The 19499-nt window shown below is 53.3% G+C and overlaps 7 protein-coding genes across 7 annotated transcripts; 2 read left to right on the forward strand and 5 right to left on the reverse strand.

The window, feature by feature from the left end:
* Positions 1-855: 855 nt before the first annotated feature.
* On the reverse strand, positions 856-7551 carry VTN31DRAFT_3588 (uncharacterized protein; the record flags this gene model as incomplete). Its single annotated transcript, XM_069403883.1, has 2 exons — positions 856-1381; positions 1439-7551. The coding sequence occupies 2 exons, from the start codon at positions 7549-7551 to the stop codon at positions 856-858; spliced, it is 6639 nt and encodes a 2212-aa protein (XP_069260913.1).
* A 410-nt stretch (positions 7552-7961) lies between these two features.
* Positions 7962-11085, forward strand: VTN31DRAFT_3589 (uncharacterized protein; the record flags this gene model as incomplete). The annotated part of the gene is made up of 3 exons (XM_069403884.1): positions 7962-8333; positions 8383-9298; positions 9347-11085. The coding sequence occupies 3 exons, from the start codon at positions 7962-7964 to the stop codon at positions 11083-11085; spliced, it is 3027 nt and encodes a 1008-aa protein (XP_069260914.1).
* Positions 11086-11168: 83 nt separating this feature from the next.
* Positions 11169-11975, reverse strand: VTN31DRAFT_3590 (uncharacterized protein; the record flags this gene model as incomplete). Its single annotated transcript, XM_069403886.1, has 1 exon — positions 11169-11975. The coding sequence occupies one exon, from the start codon at positions 11973-11975 to the stop codon at positions 11169-11171; it is 807 nt and encodes a 268-aa protein (XP_069260915.1).
* A 1081-nt stretch (positions 11976-13056) lies between these two features.
* Positions 13057-13632, reverse strand: VTN31DRAFT_3591 (uncharacterized protein; the record flags this gene model as incomplete). Its single annotated transcript, XM_069403887.1, has 1 exon — positions 13057-13632. One exon carries the CDS (start codon positions 13630-13632, stop codon positions 13057-13059), a length of 576 nt encoding a protein of 191 aa, XP_069260916.1.
* A 434-nt stretch (positions 13633-14066) lies between these two features.
* VTN31DRAFT_3592 (uncharacterized protein) lies at positions 14067-15024 on the reverse strand (the record flags this gene model as incomplete). The annotated part of the gene is made up of 6 exons (XM_069403888.1): positions 14067-14130; positions 14179-14402; positions 14460-14670; positions 14729-14755; positions 14829-14944; positions 15010-15024. 6 exons carry the CDS (start codon positions 15022-15024, stop codon positions 14067-14069), a joined length of 657 nt encoding a protein of 218 aa, XP_069260917.1.
* Positions 15025-15510: 486 nt separating this feature from the next.
* Positions 15511-16682, reverse strand: VTN31DRAFT_3593 (uncharacterized protein; the record flags this gene model as incomplete). The annotated part of the gene is made up of 2 exons (XM_069403889.1): positions 15511-16615; positions 16669-16682. 2 exons carry the CDS (start codon positions 16680-16682, stop codon positions 15511-15513), a joined length of 1119 nt encoding a protein of 372 aa, XP_069260918.1.
* Positions 16683-17521: 839 nt separating this feature from the next.
* VTN31DRAFT_3594 (uncharacterized protein) lies at positions 17522-19312 on the forward strand (the record flags this gene model as incomplete). Its single annotated transcript, XM_069403890.1, has 5 exons — positions 17522-17581; positions 17639-17724; positions 17785-17918; positions 17971-18069; positions 18123-19312. The coding sequence occupies 5 exons, from the start codon at positions 17522-17524 to the stop codon at positions 19310-19312; spliced, it is 1569 nt and encodes a 522-aa protein (XP_069260919.1).
* Positions 19313-19499: the final 187 nt, after the last annotated feature.

Raw genomic sequence — 19499 nt, forward strand, 5'->3', positions numbered from 1 at the left:
GCTCTCCGTGGGTTCTTCTCCGGGATTCGATGTGGATTGTTCGGCTTTCTACTGATTCGGGCTTCTTAAAGAATGAATGTACATATGCCATAGGTACCTCACCGTCTTTATCGAGTCAAGAAAATGACTGTTCTGACACGCTTTTCTCGGATACTACAGTATTTTGCCCGACAGCTTAAGTAGTTCACTTTCCCTCATCATCTACTACTACTCGTACTGAATTCACCGCTGCATGCCGCTCCAGTCCGCCACATCAGGCGAGATTTTCGGAACGAGAGCCAAAAAAAAAAAAAAAAAAAAGGAACTTCCCATAACCTGCCTTTCTTCAAGGACGTGTTCGAACAGTCACTCCATACCAGTCAGTACTTTTATCTCCCATGTGGATTTTTCTCCTCACCCTCCCGGAACAAGACTACTGCCTACCTGTTTTTGAACGGGAGAGGCCGTTTTCTTCAGGACAGGATCTCTGCTATTACTATGTCCTCTATTAGTTCCCGTCTTGGTCTCCTATCTTATGGGAAAGTCCGTCGTCCGCCCATCGGCATCGTTTTACATCATAAATCTTACTATTTGACATGCATCCTGGGTGGGAACGTAGGCCACAAGCCTAGGACTCGAGTCTACATAGAAAGTGAGCCCGGGGATTGTATAACTGCTTGCTAGCTACGACTAAGCTGGGTCGGTTATGATCCCATTGATGAACAGACACGGTTGAACATGACAGATCGCAAACATCCGACATAGTTACACGAAAATCTTGCCATTGAATAACAAGCCCATGAAACCTATAGTATACTATTCCATACCCATAACCCAACAATTCAAGAAAATAACTCTCAAAAACAAGACGCCACATCATTCACTCTCCTCCTCACTCTCATCCTCCTCCATCCCTTCCGCCGCCGTGACTTTAAACGTCGGGTCCTGATCAACACCCACGTAGCTATCGCACATCAAGTACAATGTCAGCTCATGCTCGCCCGGCGTCGGGACCACGTATTCGAGGCGCAGCTCGAGCTTGCGGCCCACGGTCACCCGCTTAATTGCCAGTAGGCTCTTGGTCTTGTCCTCGCCGACAACCAGCCACCAGTTCTCCATCTTAGTGCCCGGGTAGAACGGCGCGTGCACCGTGGTGTCGACCTCGTCGTCCTCCTCGACGTCCCGCTCGATCTTGACCTTCAGGTACGCGGGCTCGCCGGCAACGATGTTGTCCGGGTCTTCCACCTCAAAGTCCAGCTCGACGTTGGGGTACTTGTCGTTGGTGAACGCCGCCGCCTGCGCGAGTTGCTTGTTGTCGAGCCCCAGACGCTTGACCAGCGTGTTGTAGTCCTTGTTCTCAGACGGGTCCATGGCTTCCATGAACTCGAAGATGTCGTTGATCCTGGAACGGAAGTTAGTATTGCGATTTCTTCGCGGATCGGCCGGCAAAGGTACATACCCAAATTCGTTGGCCACGCGAATAACCTCGGGCGTGAAATGTGGGATCTGCTTCAAGGGGCTGTCGCGATCCCACATCGCCTGCACAACCATCTGAGACATCTCCATGGCGTACATGGCGTTGAGGTGGCCCTCCGAGGACAGAACATCCACACACGCGGAGAGCAGATTCAGCACCTTGCTGACAATGACCTCCTGGTCCTTGGCAAGGTCGATCGGCAGCTGCATCCGCGAGAAGTACGCCTGTAGCAGCACAAAGGCCTTGAAGTGCGGGGAATCGTACGACGGCTGTGACATCTTCACCGGCACTCGGTCATACACCCGGCGGAGAAGGTGTTCCTCGTGTCGCCGCATCTGGATCGTTTCGAACTCGGTCGCCGACGTGACAATCTCCAGGATGCCCTTGAGCTTCGTGCGGCCAGTCAGAGACAGCAAGAAGGTCTGCATGGTAATGAAGGAAATATTGTAGTAAGCCGCAATCATGGCCGCATTCAACGGCGACACGCTGTCGTCGTCCTCATCCAGGTCGATGATCTTGGCCTCGGACAGTTCCTTGAGCGTGTTCTCCACCAGCTCTGACAGGAACGTGCTCAGACCCTCATGGCTAAGATCGCTGAGACCGTAGAAGCTCGGGTTCGCAAGGAGGCGTCGGTAAAAGTACGTGTAAGTCATCCAGTCAACGGCATCCTGCGTGGACGCGATGGTCTTGGTGCTGATCTCCGTGACAAAGGCATCGTGCAGGTACACTTGCAGATGGCTTTCAATTGGAAGCGCTTCGTTCAGGAACTTCTTGTAATAGTCTCGCTTCACCTGCGACGTCATCAACACGCCACGGCCAATCTTGTCCTGCCCTGGCCGTGACGCCTTGCCGAGCATCTGCAGAACTTCGCTGATGGGGTAGTCAATGTACCGATGCTCCCGGCCTTCGTAGAACTGCGTGTTCATGATGATCACCAGATGAGCAGTCAAGTTGACCTCCCAGCACACATCCCGAGACGCCAGCATGACCTGAATCGCACCAATGTTGTACAAGTGCGTGACGATGCGCTTGTCATTGTTGCTCAGGGCCTCGTGGTAGTAGCCGACACCGTGCGAGATAGACTCGGCCAAGGTGCGCTCATGCAGTCGTTCCAGCAAGGGCTTGATATCTTCAACGTCGACGTGCAGGAAGCGGTCCTCGTTGTCATCCGCCACGCATGCGGCCAGGAGGTCGATTGCTGTCGACCGAACTTGCTTCCGGCTCGGGACGAAGACCAACGCCGGCTTGTCCGGGGAGAGTTGCAGGATCGAGTGATAGGCCGGCTTGGCCATGGCCATCATCAATGACGGGAAATGGGGGATGCTGTAGGACTGGATGTGGAGCTCGAGCGGCACCGGTCGCACGTGAGGGCTGAAATTGTAGATGGTGTGCTTGTTGGCTCCAATCCATTCGCCAAGATCGCGCGCGTTCGACAGAGGCACACTCAAGCCGATGATCCGCATGTCATTCTCGGTTTGTAGGGCAATGTAATGCATACGGGACACGACGACCTCGTAGATATAGCCGCCGTACCCACCGAGCATGTGCAGCTCGTCGGCAATGAAGAGTTGGACCGTCTGCACGTTCTTCCGCCTCTGCCATTGTCTCGACAGGACATCCCATTGCACGGGCGTAGCGAGAACCAAGTCGGCCGACTCGAGGAGCTTCAGGTCAGCCGTCGTCTCGCCGGTGAGCTTGACAATCTTCTTGCCGCCAGCCACTCCGCTCAAGCGCTTCGACCAGTCCGCGTACCGCAAGTCGACGAGCTCCTGGAATGGCGCAACATAGACTGCCCGGCCCTGCTTGCCTTGGGCCCAGTGACGCAGGAGCGCGAACTCGGCACAGACAGTCTTGCCGCTCCCGGTTGGTGAGCAGACCAGGACATTGTCATCGGTATCGAACAGGGACTTGAACACCTGGCTCTGAATCCGGTTGAACTCGGTCCAGTTGGGATATAACTGCTTGAAGTCGTCGCGCTTCAACGCCTGCACCGGAACCCGTTGAATGTCGAGCAGCGGTGTGTGCGGTGGGAAGCGTTCAGGCAAAATTAGCTTTTGAAACGAGACAGCGATCTTGGTCTCAGAGTGCATCCAACGATCCGAGATCAAGGAAATGAAGTAGTTGGGGGGCATGGGCTCCGTGATGGGCACTGTGAACTCGACAAGATGCTCGTTCATTTCGGACTGAGCGTATTCCCGGCGAAGGATGAACTGGTCATGGAAGAGAATTTCTTCACCGTCGCAGTCCTCGACCAAGATCCAGAAGCTCTCCGCGACCCCGTGAATGGAATCATCCCAGGTAAAGTTGGGGGTGATGGTCAGCTCGACGCGAAGCATAGAGCGAGTAATCGGCTGCACCTGCGCCTGAACTTCCAGACGAGGGAACTTGGACACGAGGTCACAAACGATCCGACCCGCCTTGGGCATGCCGAGAAGCTCTCCCATACGAGGAGGGTCGAGGTCAAAGTAGCTGGACCAGGGCACATCGATCCGTTCGGACTTTTGGATAATGTCTCGTGGGCAAGATGGAAACTGGCGAAGGGGCGACATTGTCGGCCACATTCGCTTTTCTGCCATCTTGCACATGTTTAGTGCAATTCTGGCAACAGAGGCCCAGCCTTTCCTCAGGCAAATCTCGAAAATGCCCCGCAGAATACGACCAGCCGACTGCGTCACGTAAACCATATCGGCCATCAAAGCGAGACCCTCCAGTTTCAGGCGGGAGATGTACGCCTGGAGGAGGACGTTGATCTTTGCATGCGGTTCGTCGATGCCCTCCTTGACGGGCACTGGCACACGGCCCAGCAGCTTGGCCAACTCTAGTTTCTCGTCCTGGCGCACCGGGATGTACTTGAACTCCTCACTCAGGGAGAAAATCCGGAAAAGATCTACCATGCTGATCATCGGCTGGAGGTGGTTGTTGTAGGTCATCATCGAGTTGTGGCTGATGTAATAGTGGGAGGCAACCCGCCCGAGCTCCGTGGACTGCAGTCTTCCGGTCTTTCGGTCGTATTTGATGAGCCCGGTTCGCTCGAGGATAGTGGCCGCCGAGTGAATGAGGTCGACACGCATCTGCACGAGCGCATCGTCATCCGCATAGTCCGCGCCGACACTGTACAGTCCTGGAGACCGAAGCATCCGAACGTAGAGGTAGGTGTATCCGAGCCACTCCACACCCTCATCCCGGGTGCGAACGTTGCCCAGGACGATCTCGGCGTTCAGGTTGTCCGCGAGCTTGCTCATCAGCTGACTCTCGATTGGCAGCTGCTGGTTGAGCAGCGACAGGTAGAATTGGAGCTCGCTCTGCGACGTGATGATGATACCTTCACCAAATGTATCGTATTGTGGGCGACCCGCTCGTCCCAGCATTTGCAGAACATCCTGAGGGCTCAGTTCCACCCAGCTACCCTTTTCCGGAGAGTAGACCTGCGTCCCTTTGATGATGACGGTGTGTGCCGGAAGATTGACACCCCATGCCAGGGTCGCAGTGCAGACCAGGACCTGAATAGCGCCGTCGCTAAACAGAGCCTGCACCGAGTCACGATCCGCCAAACTCAACCCAGCATGATGGATGCCAAAGCCATAGGGAAGAAGGTCTTTGAGCGCCGGATCGTCCACGTTCTCAGCCTCTTCTGCCAAGATAGCTCTGCTGGCGGCATCGCTTCGCAGAATCTGGCCAATTGTCTCCATCTCAACGGCCTTGTCTCGAATGTAGCGAGCAGTCTTGGCAGTCTCCTTGCGAGAGTGAACGAAAATCAACATCTGGTTTCGGTGTTGACCGACCTGCTCCAGAACCTTGTTGTAGCAGACATCGTTCATGGTCTTGAGCTGCTTGATCGCCTTCTTGTCAGTGACCCCGATGAATTCTTGCTTCAGCGGGCAAGGCCGGTATGACGCGTCAAAATGGAACAGTGCTCTCGTTGCATCTACGCGCAAGAAGCTCGCAACGTCGCGGTAGTTGGGCAGCGTAGCACTGAGACCAACGATTCGAACGGGCTCGTTGGTTTGCTCGACGCGTCGAATCGTTCGGCTGACGATGCTCTCCAGCACAGGACCGCGATCGTCATGGAGGAGGTGGATCTCGTCAATGATCATTAGACGAACCAAACGAGTGTAGCTGGTGTCAGTGGCCTTCCGCGTAATGATGTCCCACTTTTCCGGTGTGGTAACGATGATTTGGGTGTCGGCGATCTGCTGCTTGGTGAGCTGGCGGTCACCGGTGAGCTCCGACACTCGAATCCCGTATGGCTCCAAACGCTTGCCAAAGTTTCCTACTTGCTCCTGGACCAGCGCCTTCAGAGGAGCGATGTACACAATCTTGAAATCGTCCAGCATGATCTGTCCGGTCTCCGGATCGCGATTCTTCCCGATCTCGCGGAGAATCGCAAGCATGGCCACGTTGGTCTTGCCTGAACCGGTGGGAGCGCAGACAAGCATGTTGCCATCTTCATGGAACGCAACCGGGAAGCACTTGGTTTGGATGCGGTTGAGCTCCTTTGCCGAGCCAAAGCCCACCCGAGCCCAGTCGGGGAGTTCAGAGGTTGGCATGTTTTTCTCGTCCGGGTCGCGTCGCGGCTTAGGCGCAGGAACATGGATCTCTTCGTATCCCTTGAAGGTGCGCTTGGTAGAACCCTGGGGCAGTTTGACGCTGGGATTCGTCATGAGGTGGTTGCCCTGGTCGAAAACGAGGTTTTCCAGGTTGATGAGCTTCTTTGGCTGCAGGCCGCCAGCAACTCCAGTCTCTCTGGGCTTCTGTTCCTCTTGATCCGCTTCAGGGCCCTTGGGAACGTCAATGTCCATCAAGTCCATCTTCATCTTCTTGCCCGGTCGCTGCGTATCTTCGTCGGCAGTCTTGCCGCGGATTTCGTCAAGAAGGGCACGATGGCCCGCCTCGACCATCTCGTTCTCTACAAGAAGACGGGCGTCATTGTCCTCTGCCACCCTCCTCCACTTGGTCACCCAAACGATCCTATCTCGGTTGGTCACAAGCTTAGCCACAAGCTCGGGGTGGTCGTAGTCAACAAGCTCCATGAGGTCATTCTCAATGTACCGGAGTGGCCGCTCGCTTCCATCCTCGGCCTTGCCTTCCAGAATAGCGAGAGCCTCCCGAGTCTTCTCGTTCTGGATGTGCGGATCGGGGAATATCGAACCGAACTGTCGCTGCAGCCAGTAGGCATCGATCTCACGGACTGGAATGAGGTTCTTTGCCGCTGCACTCCGGCGTTTGTCGCCATGGAGACCACCGTCCAGGATCATCGCATCTTCCTCGAGACCTGATCGATCTTCGGCGTCAATATCTTCACCATCTGGTCGGCCTTCTGCATCCCCAGCTTCTTCGTCCGATTCCTCCTCATCATCATGAACTTCATCGATCCCTCGGAGGCCGTCCTCCTCGTTATCGGACTCGTCGAAAACGACAGCGACACCTTGTCGTTCGTCCAGCTCGGCTTCGTTCTCGGCGCCGGCACGATCCTCCATATTCTCATCCTCGTCCTGAGCGTCGTAATCTGTAATCTTCTTGCCGAGGTTGACCAACTCATTGAATTCCTTGGCACCCATCGTGGTGCCTAACAAGTCATCAATTTCCTTTTTCTTATCAAAATCCTTCATGTTGTCGTCCTTGAGAATCTCGAGGATCGCATCTGCCGCGCTGCGGACCACTTCATGCGACACGTCGCCCAGGTAATTCGCGGTCATGGTCAGGATGAGGTCGTAAGTGGCCCGTGTGGCCTGCGTCCGTGGCCGATACTTGAGCCCTTCAATGAGCATATCTGCGGCCGACAAGATTCCTGCGCCGCGGAGTTGGCCCTGCTCCCCCCGCTTGCGCTTCCGCTGTTCGCGTTCCAGCACCTCCTCGCCTTCCCGGATTGCGCCGCGCTCGACGCCCGTCGGTACGGTTTGCATCTTTTTCGTTTTCGGAGCCGTGTCGCGAGCTACTCGCGACCCCATGTCTCGGATACTGATGCGCCCGGCGAGCGATTCGGGATCTCCCGTGGACTCGTCCGAGGGCTTCGCGATGAAACGGCGGTCCGCCTGGAGAACCAGGTTGGACATCGCCGAGTACTTGTACTGCGCAGCAATATTTGGGTCCGTCATTTTGGCGGGCGATCTTTTTCGAATGCAGCGAAATGAGGACTGAAAGGGTTAGGTCAACCGTCGCGGTGGACGTTTCTCGCTGCTCGACTGGAAGCTGCGCGCCGGTGGCGGGAGAGGAAGTGATAGGATCCGATAAAAGGAACGCAGCCGATGTAATTTTTTATATGAACACAGGCATTATTATCATATCAAGTCCTTTTCCTCCCGTGGCGACACGCGAGGAAGAAATTAGGATCTGAGAACAGAAGAATCGGCGCCGATGACAGAGTTCAGATCTGATTGGCTGTCAGTGCTGGACTTGGCAGTTTTGTTTGTTTTGTTTGTCTTGTTTGCACTGTGTTTGTCTCTAGATTTACGCCGCGTCCGTGGAGCTCCTCAAGGAGATAACAGTGCCGTTGCGCCCAGGCACCATGAGCGGGCAGGCGATCCATGGTCAAGCCTTGACGCGAATCGCCTCGTCGCCGTTTTTGTTGTTTGGAAGTCCTGGTCAGCGCGTGGCCACGCGACGCTACTATAGCCTCTTCGCATTAAAGTCTCCTACCCGATCAAGACTCGCGAGACTCTGCCCCGGTTGCTCCACCGTTAGAGGCGCAAAAACGAGATCAACAGTAAAGCTAAAGGACATTTCGCCTGATCTTCCGCAGGGGGCTTTGAAGCTCGCATCTTACAATGATGGCTCGGACGACGTCCCCCGGTACCCCACCGTGGTGCAGGGCCACAGAAACAACATGGAGAAATTCAAGAATTGCGTGGTCTTGACTCGCGTGGGAGGATTCTACGAGGTATGAAACTGCAGCAGTTTTCGCGCAGATGATGCTTATGAGAACGAAGCTCTATTTCGAGCAAGCAGAAGAACTAGCCCCCTTGTTAAGCCTCAAGCTCGCAACCAAGAAGACCAGTGCGGGCCCCGTTCCGATGGCTGGGTTTCCTTTTTTCCAGCTGGATCGATTTCTCAAGATTCTTGTGCAGGACTTGAACAAGTATGTTGCTATAAGCGAGGAGTTCATGAATCCTGTTGAGGAGAAATCGCGCTCGGGAGGTCTCATGTTCGACAGGAGAGTCACAAGAGTGATCACGCCGGGGACGCTTATCGATGAAAAATTCATGGACACGTCGCGGAACAATTTCCTTCTATCCATATACTTGGACACTAGTCGGGTTGAAGCAGTGCAAGATGCGAGCAGCACAACGGTGCTACGCCTCCCATCTTCCGCATCCCATCGAGTGGGTTTGGCGTGGATGGATCTCTCCACTGGAGACTTCTATACACAGGTTACAACGGCGCAGACGGTTCCGTCAGCGATTGCACGAATCGGCGCACGAGAGATTTTGCTGGACAGAAAGCTCCAAGATTTTCTGGGGCAAGAGCTTCGCCTGCTGGTTGGAACGGACAATCAGCTGTTGACTTTCTTTGATGCGCCCAAAAACATTCCATCCATGGACGAGTGGAGTTCGATGTTAGAGGCGCCCGTACCTGCAGAAATACAATCATCCTTTACCAAAGAAGAGGTCGCCGCCGGATTTGGCCTTTTGCAATATGTCAAGACCCAGCTCCAAGGATCCGACCTGAAACTGCAACCACCTCGGCGGAGACACTTAGATGATTCTATGGGTATTGATCGTAACAGCCTGCGCGGGCTGGAGATTTTGGAAACTGCCAGAGATGGGCTGGGCAAAGGGAGTCTGCTGCATGCAGTTCGCCGGACCTGCACGAAGAGTGGCGCTCGTCTGTTGCGGGATCGGTTGAGTGAGTTCTCCAAAGTATTGACCATGATTTGGTTCTAACAACGTTTAGCGTCACCATCCACGTCATTAGCCGTGATCAATGAGCGCCTAGATCTCGTTCAGTATTTGATTGAAAATGATGAACTCCGTGAAAGTATCACCGCACTGCTGAAGCGTAGTTACGATGCCCAGAGGATCGTGCAGAAGTTTACCTTGGGCCGGGGAGATGCAGACGATTTGATCTGCTTATCCCGAGCAATCGAAGCCTCGCGGGAGATTCGTCGAGTGTTGATAGAAAATATCAGGGAAGGCACCGAGGCAGAGAAGCAAGGGTCAGCGAGCGTGCGTGCTTTGGTTCACAGAATGTACATCGACGGCCCGACGGAACTGGCCGAACGGATTCTCGCAGCAATCGACGAAGAGGGTCTCATGCAAAAGCAACGCATCGAGGAGAACAACGCTGCAGAAGCGGCCGATCTGACACAAGACGTTCTCGCGAATGAAGGGCTGCCGGAAGATGCTGAGGCGTTGCCCAGAAAGGTACGATTAAAGTCATCAGGCCGGCCAGGCAGTCCAATGGAGATTGAACGGGGCGATGTCGACACGTGGATCATGCGACGCAATGCTAGTGATACTCTCGAGCGGTTACATGACACGCTCGATGGTTTGAAGGCGGAGAAAAATGAACTCACGCAACGACTGCAAGAGCAGGTCGGGTCAACGGCGCTGACACTCAAATGGACTTCAGGACTCGGCTATATCTGCCATGTCAAGGGCGGCAAGATCTCCCAGAAGGCGCTGGAGGATTTGGGCGTGACGCGGAACTTGTCCTCAACCAAGACGACGCGGTCGTTCCACCTGCCGGCATGGTCGCAGCTGGGTGCCCGCCTCGATCAGGCCAAGATTCATATCCGCGCCGAGGAGCAGCGGATCTTCGAAGAGCTTCGGCGCGGGGTTATTCTCAATCTCGTGAAGATCCGCCGAAATGCTGCCGTCATGGACGAGCTGGATGTCGCGTGCTCCTTCGCGACGCTCGCCAAGGAGCAGCGGATGGTGCGGCCGATCTTAACGACGGGAACGTCCCATAGGATCATCGGCGGCCGACATCCAACCGTCAAGTTGGGTCTGGAGGAACAAGGACGGCAATTCGTCAGCAACGACTGCTTCCTCGGGGACGACGGGGAACGCATCTGGTTGATCACGGGGCCGAATATGGCCGGCAAGAGCACGTTCCTGCGACAGAACGCGTTGATCACGATCCTGGCGCAGGTAGGGTCGTTTGTGCCAGCGGAATACGCGGAGATTGGGATCGTTGATCAGATCTTCAGCCGGATCGGGGCGGCGGATGATCTATTCCGGGACCAGTCGACGTTCATGGTGGAGATGCTAGAGACGGCGGCAATTCTGCGGCAGGCGACGCCGCGCTCATTCGTCATCATGGACGAGGTCGGCCGCGGCACTACGCCGGAGGACGGGACAGCAATCGGTTTCGCCGCGTTGCATCATCTCTACCATGTGAATCGGTGCCGGACGCTCTTTGCAACGCACTTCCATGCCCTGGCTGATATGACGCGCGGCTTTGACAAGCTGGGCACGTATTGCACCGATATCAAGGAGACGGCACCCGGATCGTTTACCTTTGTTCACCGGCTGCGAAAGGGCGTCAATCGCGAGTCACACGCTCTCAAAGTGGCGCGTTTGGCAGGCCTCCCGGATGGAGTAATTGGAGTGGCCGAGCAGGTTCTGAACCAGATGCGAGCCGGCGCAGCGACGGCGGGGTCTGACGGTGCGAAGGCCGCAGCAGCTTGATGATCCATTTGCCTGTCAATATACCATACATCCATCTTTATCTGTAGATTAAAGTTGATACCCAATCCAAAGCATATTCGTATCTATAGTTTGACCCTTCCAACCCCCTGGCTTCCAGGGACCTGTAAAGTGACCGCAATTCCCTCGCCAAAGGCCGCCTCCTGACAATCCTCATCCTCAACGCCATTGACATACTGCACGACGATGAAATCCACGCGCCTCGTCCCCAGCACCACCATTGGCGCATGCCACGTCCCGGCACCATACGTAACCGCCTGACCGCCACGCGCGATGAACGCGCGAATCCTGCGCAGATCCGGCGGGTCATGGATAGACACTATTTCCCCCGCCGACGAGGTAGCTGTGGCCGACTGACCCTTCAACGTGGGCGCGACAATGACGAGATAAATGGGCTCTTCTAGCTTCCTTCCGCTGTCTACCCCCTTGTCATCCTCTCGCACGCGGGCCTGGCTTGATAGATCCAGCGGTATAAACGTCTGGGTGGTATAAGGATGGCGCTCGAGAATGCGCACATCAAATTCCGCATTACCCGGAATGCTATGACTCGACCGCAACCGCCTCGGGAAGCACGAGAACATGCTCATGCGGGCCTCCGCCGCTCGGCCGCTTCGAGAAGCACCTCGGTAGCCATCGGCGAGAGGCGCAACAGGACTGATCTTCACAGCGCTGCCTTGATTCGCCAACACGGGAGTCGCGGGTAGGTGCGGGCAGCGCTGCGACAGCGAGGAGAGGTCGCTCGGCGGCGTGGACAGGTCCCGTGGGAACGGGCTGGTGATGACGGTGCCGAACGGCGCAAAGGATTGCGGTGTTAGGGGCTCGGCAATGATCCGCAGAAGAGGCGGCGGAGAGGTTAGAGTCGGCGCTGGCATTGTAATGGCATTTTATTGAGGTGTTAGATGTGATGTCGCGATGCCATAATGCTTCTGGGCTGCTAATCGTCCTGGTAGGCTTCGGAAGTTGTCCGAAGCTCGTGGCACGTGAAATGATGTAGGCTACCTCGTCTTCAGCATGAAGAGTTAGTACAATAAGCTACCAAAATAGTTCGGTTCTTTGATGGCTCGCGATAAGCCATTCTCTAGCCTGAGAGCCTAGACAAATGTACTAGACAAACGTACTTCTTTCTACCATGTTCAAGATCTGCACGAGTTGCAGGACTTGGACCAACTTGGTTGGCGAGCTTAGGGTTAGGGCTTACTTAGCCCCCGTACACGTGACCTCTACGGATTACCTACTCGTACTTGAGTCTTCGCCTGTGTTCTGGTTAACATATGTTGGTGTTGGAAACAGAGGATTGAGGAAATCTGGAGTCTAGTACGGAGTAGTAAACATTCATAAAAACCGAAGATGGTGAAGTTGCTATCAAGTTTGCTGTCGGTCAGATGGGAAGGTCGACGAGTGTAAGAAAGGAGGACCTGACCGTTAGACCAGTCTGACGATTCGTTGACCATAAGTACCTTAGGTAGAAGCACTTCAGATTGGTTCAGTGGCTAGTACGTTCACTTGAGCAATGTTTGATTTGTTCTCAAGACTGAAACAGTTTCTTCTGGCTGTCAAAAGACATAGTACGAGCCCGTTTCGCTTTCTCTCGAGGCACCGTTACTACACTACTACTACACTATGAGTGAGAGAACTAAACCTAAGTGCCTTGTTACAAACAATTAAAGAAAGGACAGACAAGGAAGAATTGGCATTTGAATGTTATGATTACGTGGAACTCGAGTATCACATGAACTCGGGACACTGAGCTCGAAATTGACAGTTCATGCTCTGCGACTTTCCCTTAAGCCCAACATCATCAAGTTCCGCTTCCGCATGTTCGTCGGGTACCAGTCTCAGACCATCTCTCGCCGAAAATGGCTCGGTTGAATTAGCTCAAAGACAGCCCATCACAGCCAATCTTTTCAATAGGCGCCATTGTCAAGAATTGCAACGCGGAACAATCCATGACAGTCACATCGTTGTGGTGGCCACTTGTGTATCGAACAGTGACTTAAGATTTTTCTCCACACTTTCTGGATCCTTCATTTCATCATCCTTTTGCTTTGATTCCGGACTGGGGGTGTTCGTGAGTGTTGTCGTCAGTTTCATCACGGTCTCTTTCGAGTGTCCGCTTCCCACAGCGCTAGTATGATGATAGGTGGTCGCCTTCGGATTTCCCGTTTCCACCTTGCTAGCAGTAGGATGAAGTGTGGTGGTTACTGCGCTAGTAGTCTTTGATTTCGAATTGCTTCCGGTCGCGGTGAGTGTCACAGTTTGCGTTTCCAGCCACAGCTTGACCGTAACATTTGGAATGGTGCCTGGAAACATGTTACGAATAACGACATCAGGATAACCGGGACCGGTAAAGTTGTATGAGGTGCGGGTTGTTGCATTTTTGCATGTGCAGTCGAAGAACTGCGGGAACTGCACCTCTTGAGTGGCGTTTTTCGAGGGTATGGGGTTCACGGCAACGGCATGGATGGATGGAAGAAGAGCAAGACCGAGGATGATCAGCGAAAAAAATCCTGGCATACACAACCCGAACATCGTGTGAGGTGAAGATGGCTGACCCAGGATGAGTTGCAGATCGAAAATCGTCAACGAGGCCTCAAGAGTTTACCGACTTGGCCATCGAAATTTGGAATACCGACGATGCCTTTATCACTTCAGGGCTTTGTCAGAGCCGAAAAGGCTAAACCGGTCCGGCCGGAGACCATCGTGACTTCATTTCCTTTGTTTGGCTCAGCTACCAGTTATAGAGATCATTAATCCCGTTCCCCATTGCGTGGCTTGTTCTAAATACTGCATGGCGTCGACCTGAGCAGACTTTCTAAACTGGATCCGGCCATCAAAGAAATATGGTCCAGACCTCCGCGACAGGATGACAAATTGGATAATCATCAAAATACAAGAGACTGGGTATATTCTAATCGAGTGACATATGGGCGTAAATGACTGTACAGTAACCACTCGTCCGTCTGCTACGGATCTTTATTCCGTATCAGTAGGCTCTGGAACGACGTCCAGTGATCAGAGTCCGAGTAACTATTAAAGTCAGCCTCAGCACGATCCGGAACGAGCATCAACACATACATGTATGTCATGCTGTTCCGCAAACTTTCGACAATAGCCTCCGGGTGCCAGCGGAATAAGTACATGACAAATGCCCATGACAAGCTAGCAAAAACGGGCCAGGCACGTTCCGTGATCTTGGCTCGGGCGGTGGGAGAGATAAAGCCGGACAAAGGATGCATATTGGGCTGGATGGACAGTTTGGCGAGAGCCAGCATAACACGGGCGAAGACATAAATGACAATCTACCAATCAATTAGTCCCTGAAAGCAATAGTAGCAGCAAATGAAAAGGTGATGTACCTGCTGACTGACGCCGTTATGATTCCGCCCAAAGACAACGTATCCACCAAGCAACCCGGCAAAAAATGAATCGTACTGCCCTTCCTTCCGACCAGCGGGGTTCAGATACTTAAGCGCCAGCATCGAGCCCTTGTATATCATGGCAAAAACAGCCAAGTTCCGCGCATGTTGTCGTGTGGCACTCAGGACGAGTCGCAGTTTTTCTCGAAATCTGACGAGTTCAGAGTTGGGATTCGCAATGAACGCAACAGTACCAGCAGATCACTCACGTTCCGGATCGAAACAAAAAAATCATTCTACATCAACCCATTGAGATTAGCGTCGGGTCCAGCTCCAAAATGTCGACCTGGTAAATGAAGGGAGACTCACACCAAGGCATGCGGAAACCGCACTTTCGCGCCATACACAGCGCCATTTCGTGCCCCTTTGACCAATGTTAATAGCGGCTTGAGGGTTGGATTCAACGCAATCGCATCGAGGTTTTCCTTGGTCCCCGTCAGCTCTGCATTCGATCGTTTTTCTTTCGACATGGTTCCGAGTCACGGTTTACCATTAAAGAACCCATCTTGAAAATCTACAAGGTATCTGTTCGCGGCAGACAATCAGTCTACCGCTGTAGACTTGGTGATGGCGAGACAGTAATCAAGTGCATGAAATCTGAAAACTCCCCGGATTCTTTGATATCCAAAAACAACTTGCGGAGTCATTGGGTGCAGGTGATCTAATCTGGAGGGACACCATGTCGGCTGTTGTTCACCTCGGCATGTGAACGGCGAACGCCGGCCGGCCGGAGCCAAGACCGACGTCATGATCACGTGTTACTTCAGCTTGCTGCCTTAGGCATTGCTTTTTCGTAACTAGGTTAACCCTGAACCCTAATTAACCTTTGTTTCAAGGCCTAAAGACGGAGATCATGAACACTTGTAGCCGTGCTGTTGTGGACTTGCCAACCATTCAACGTAAAGATACACAAATTGACACTCAGTGATTATGTCCTGAGCTCCATGACCGTAACTCCAACGCCAAACATGAATATCAAGCGAAGAAATAATCATGCCAACCGCCGTCGTTTTCGTGACTCGCCCTCCGCCTGTCCATTTTTTTGTTTCTCGGCGTCGTCCGCATCGGCCATTTCAATGTCCGACGGCATGTCATCGACCTCCTCTCCCTCCGACTCCTCTTCCTCCGAGATAACATCATCAGATACCTCGTAGTCGAATTCTTCCCCGGAGCCCTCAGACTCCTCTCCGGATGAGTCCTCTCCGGCTCGTCGTTTGAGACCCTTCATCTTGCGGGTCTGCAGTTTGCTCAGATCCTGCTTGCCGACATGGATTCGGCCAATCTTGTCACCGATGGCGTCCATGCCGATGTTCTTCTTGGTCTTAGGCTCCTCGTTCGACCGCTTGCCTTGCTTCATGGCCTCTTTCATGACGTCGGGATCCGATTGCCGCACCCGGCCAACCCTGAAGTCAAACTTGGGACCCATCGGATCAAGCTCTACTCGCGGCAGTTTCTGCCCGCTCCGTCGCGTGCGCAGCTTGTACCACCGGACGTGAATGACTGGGTTCAGGCCGGGCTCCGAGGGCTCGTCGGCGCCGACCATCATGATGTACTGAAGTCCCTCGACATTGATCTTGTCGGTGTCCTCGCCTTTGAACAAATCCAGGAACATGCTTTTGATCATGGCATACGTGCTTGACGTGGCGTCCTCGAAAGCACTACCGGCGAACAGAATCATCGGTCGTGCCCCAATCGGAATATCCATTTTAAATGCAATGTTGGGCGGCAAGGCCTCGGTGTCCGGATGCGGGATGAGTAACAACTCGACCATATCCAAAACCTTGGAGTTGTATATGCGGGCAATAGTCACGCAGTTCGGGCGCTTCTTGTTGCTGCTCCCGAACACCACAATGGCGCAGTCATTCTTGCCCGCCAAAAACTCGAGGCTCTCCGTGCTTTCGAACGGGTAGATATGGTCGTTCTTCTTGTGAAACATCACCGAGTTAGGGTTTCGAAGGCTGTGAATGGTCTTCAGCACTACGCTCAGCGGTGCAGGACATCTTGTTCCGTGCATGATCAGAGTACGTTTCGGCGGCTCGATCAGTTGCGGTTCCCTCTTCTTGAGGATCCGCGCTGTCCGCGGATTCTTCGGCTTTCTGGAAAGCCCGTTAGCAACCAGCTTGTCTCATTCTCGATCGCGACCACTCACACTTCTCGAAGCATCTTGCCGGCTGTGTCTGCCAAATGTTGCTTGATGCTTCAAAGTCAGCCCTTTCTGAATTTTCGGGGAAAAATTGGCTGAGTCTTGGCATTATTATCTTATCTATATAACTACGATAATTGATGAACACTTTCCTAATATGGTAAAGTGGTTCCTTCAACATTCTTGTGAAAGCTTTCAGCAGTTCAACCCATTCCACAACAAGTACAATGTTCAGACAGAGTACCATTCCAATCTACGATTTGAGTTGAAAAGAAGGAAGTTCAAATAAGAAAGCTTTGTTCAATCCCCAGTTCATGATCTACATCCACTCCAGGGCAAAAGCACGTGTCCAGCATGTGCAACCTGAAACACGTACCGTTTTGGCCATAGACTGCATGAACAACCCTAAGCACCGATCAACTCTCAGGAGTCAGCTCTCAGCGTTTACGCAACTCGCAATGTTGCCAACCCCCTTAAACAAATATCCTCCGGGGAATGATTGACGGATCTGGTCACCGTACTGAGAAATGATGCCCTTAGGATGAGCCGCCGCCCTGAAACAACATCCCTTAACGAGGGCGTAAACCTCGTGAACACCTCTATACTTATTAATCTCCAGCGCCTGCACTCTATCTTTTTGTATCGCATCCTGCTGTAAAGAGACTTTGCCGTTGTGTGCGCAGGACGCAGCCACTCGTTTGTTGATTCAGTTCTCATTCCTTTCGTTCTCTTCGCCGAAGCTGGCTTCGACATCACTTCGCTGGTGAAGTACTTGAGATTCGACACTCCTTGAAATCCCTATCGATAAGCACGAGAGTGGGAGAGAAGTCGAGTTGGAGAAGACCTAGTGTGCGCCACCATGACCCGCCGCGGATTCGCCGGGGGGATCATATTGCTGCTGTGGGTTGGAGGATTGGAGGCATGCCACCTGGGCCATCTCAGATCTGTGAGTGCATGCTAATTGCAGTACGTACAGGGAGTGTTCGCACACTATCAGTATCACAGAGGCGGAAAGAATGCCCTTTGGCATTTCCAGCACGCCGACAAAGACGAGGTAGCAACGTATGGAGTATCCGTCCAGATATCTCTGTGGTTGGTATTCGTTGTCTCACCCTATTTCAGGCCGGATCCAGCAAGTATTCTTTTGAATCTAGGAACAGCAGCTGCGCCGATAATCAAACACACGGCTCAAGCGCAGCAGGGAGCGATTCAGGAGTTGGGACAATCTTCAGTCCAGCATGCTACGGTGACAACGTGTAAGCACTCCGATTGAACACAGCATAGACCGTCAACTGACACTGTGCCCAGCTTCCAGGCATGAAGCCACTGCCCCTGTGCAAGTTGCCCAACACAATGATTCTCCTGCCTTCTCGACTGCAACCATCTCGGCGAGCACCACCACCAATCGTGAGTTTTTCCGCCAATCAGCTTGTATGAGACAGGGCTGATTGTCATTCAAGATGGATTAGTGCCTCTGAGCTTTGACATTTCATGTACCAGCACTTGTACCGACAGTTCGGCATCGAAAACCATGGCCAATGATGTCACCCAGCAGTCCAGTGCTGTTGTCCAGCAATCCAGTGCCATAGTCCCGCAATTCGATACTGTCAACCAGCAATTTAATACTGTCGTCCAGCAATCCAGTGCCGTCATCTCGACTGCTACAGCCGATTTGACGCCAATTGCGGCACCGGACACGTCATCGCTTGGAGCAGTGCCCGATGTCACCGCCACGACCTCTTCGGCCTCAGATTGCATCGAGACCATAACGACGACAGTGTGGGAAACAATTCAAACCTTGGATTCTGCCGCGAGTTCAATTGCTAGCGATACAATGGGAGCTACAGACGCTTCACAGCCAATGGAGCAATTAGATACCTCGTCGCTTGTAACAGTTCCTGATTCCACTATCGCAAGTCCTTCGACCCCAAAATCGGTTGAGACAGCAACAACGAAAACGAGATTGGAAACGAATCAGAGCCTTGATTCTCTAGTGACACCACCCGCCAGCGATACGGTGTCAACTCCCGTGATTGTCCTCGAAACGAGTTCGGTGGTAACTACTGTGATAGCGAGCGCCAGCCAAGCTGCGGTGGCGGATTCGAGTTCCCAATCTGCCGGTTCATGCAACTGCGCATGCATGTGTCCAATGGCCGCCTTTGGCGTTTCGGGTCCAAATCAAGCATCAATGAGCAGCGCACGCACGACTAGTAAAGCGAGTATGACGAGCACTGAGACTATTCAGAGCACTGAGACTACTCAGAGCACTGAAAGCACTGAGAGCGCTCAGAGCACTGAGACCACGACGAACACAGAGAGCACGAGTACGCCGAGCTCTCTCGCAGATTCTGGGTCTGCGGGCCCCTCACAGCCGACAGGTGAAAATGATCAAGGCCAGGCTACCTCGACGACTCCGCCAGCCCCATCGTCAACAGCCACAACTGCGGCCACCATCACTGCCGCAGTCTCTTCTCAGAGTGAAGTCGCGCCTCAAGAGTCTGTTGACAGTGCAGCAAGTGTAACCTCCGAGGCGCGAACGGCGACTTCGTCGACGGAAATCAACTTCAGCACACTCTCGCTGAATTCTTACCAAACCTTCAAGCTTGGGCTAAATGATCGAAAGTCAGAATCGAACCGGCAAGCCGTTTGAAATCGGATGAATAGTGATACCTTTTAGTAATTGGAATGAAAGTAGGCTAACGTTTTCAATTGCCATCGCCCTCGTAGTGACATCTTGCACAGAAAAATTCCATGTCAAAGGACCAGCCATGATCCAGAATGAACGGTAAGCTCGAGAGAACAACGAAAACTTGACGGCCTTTGCCAACCTTGCAACT

This window comes from Thermomyces dupontii (genome assembly GCF_041956625.1).
Source record: "Thermomyces dupontii strain NRRL 2155 unplaced genomic scaffold VTN31scaffold_3, whole genome shotgun sequence".
NCBI lineage: Eukaryota > Fungi > Ascomycota > Eurotiomycetes > Eurotiales > Trichocomaceae > Thermomyces > Thermomyces dupontii.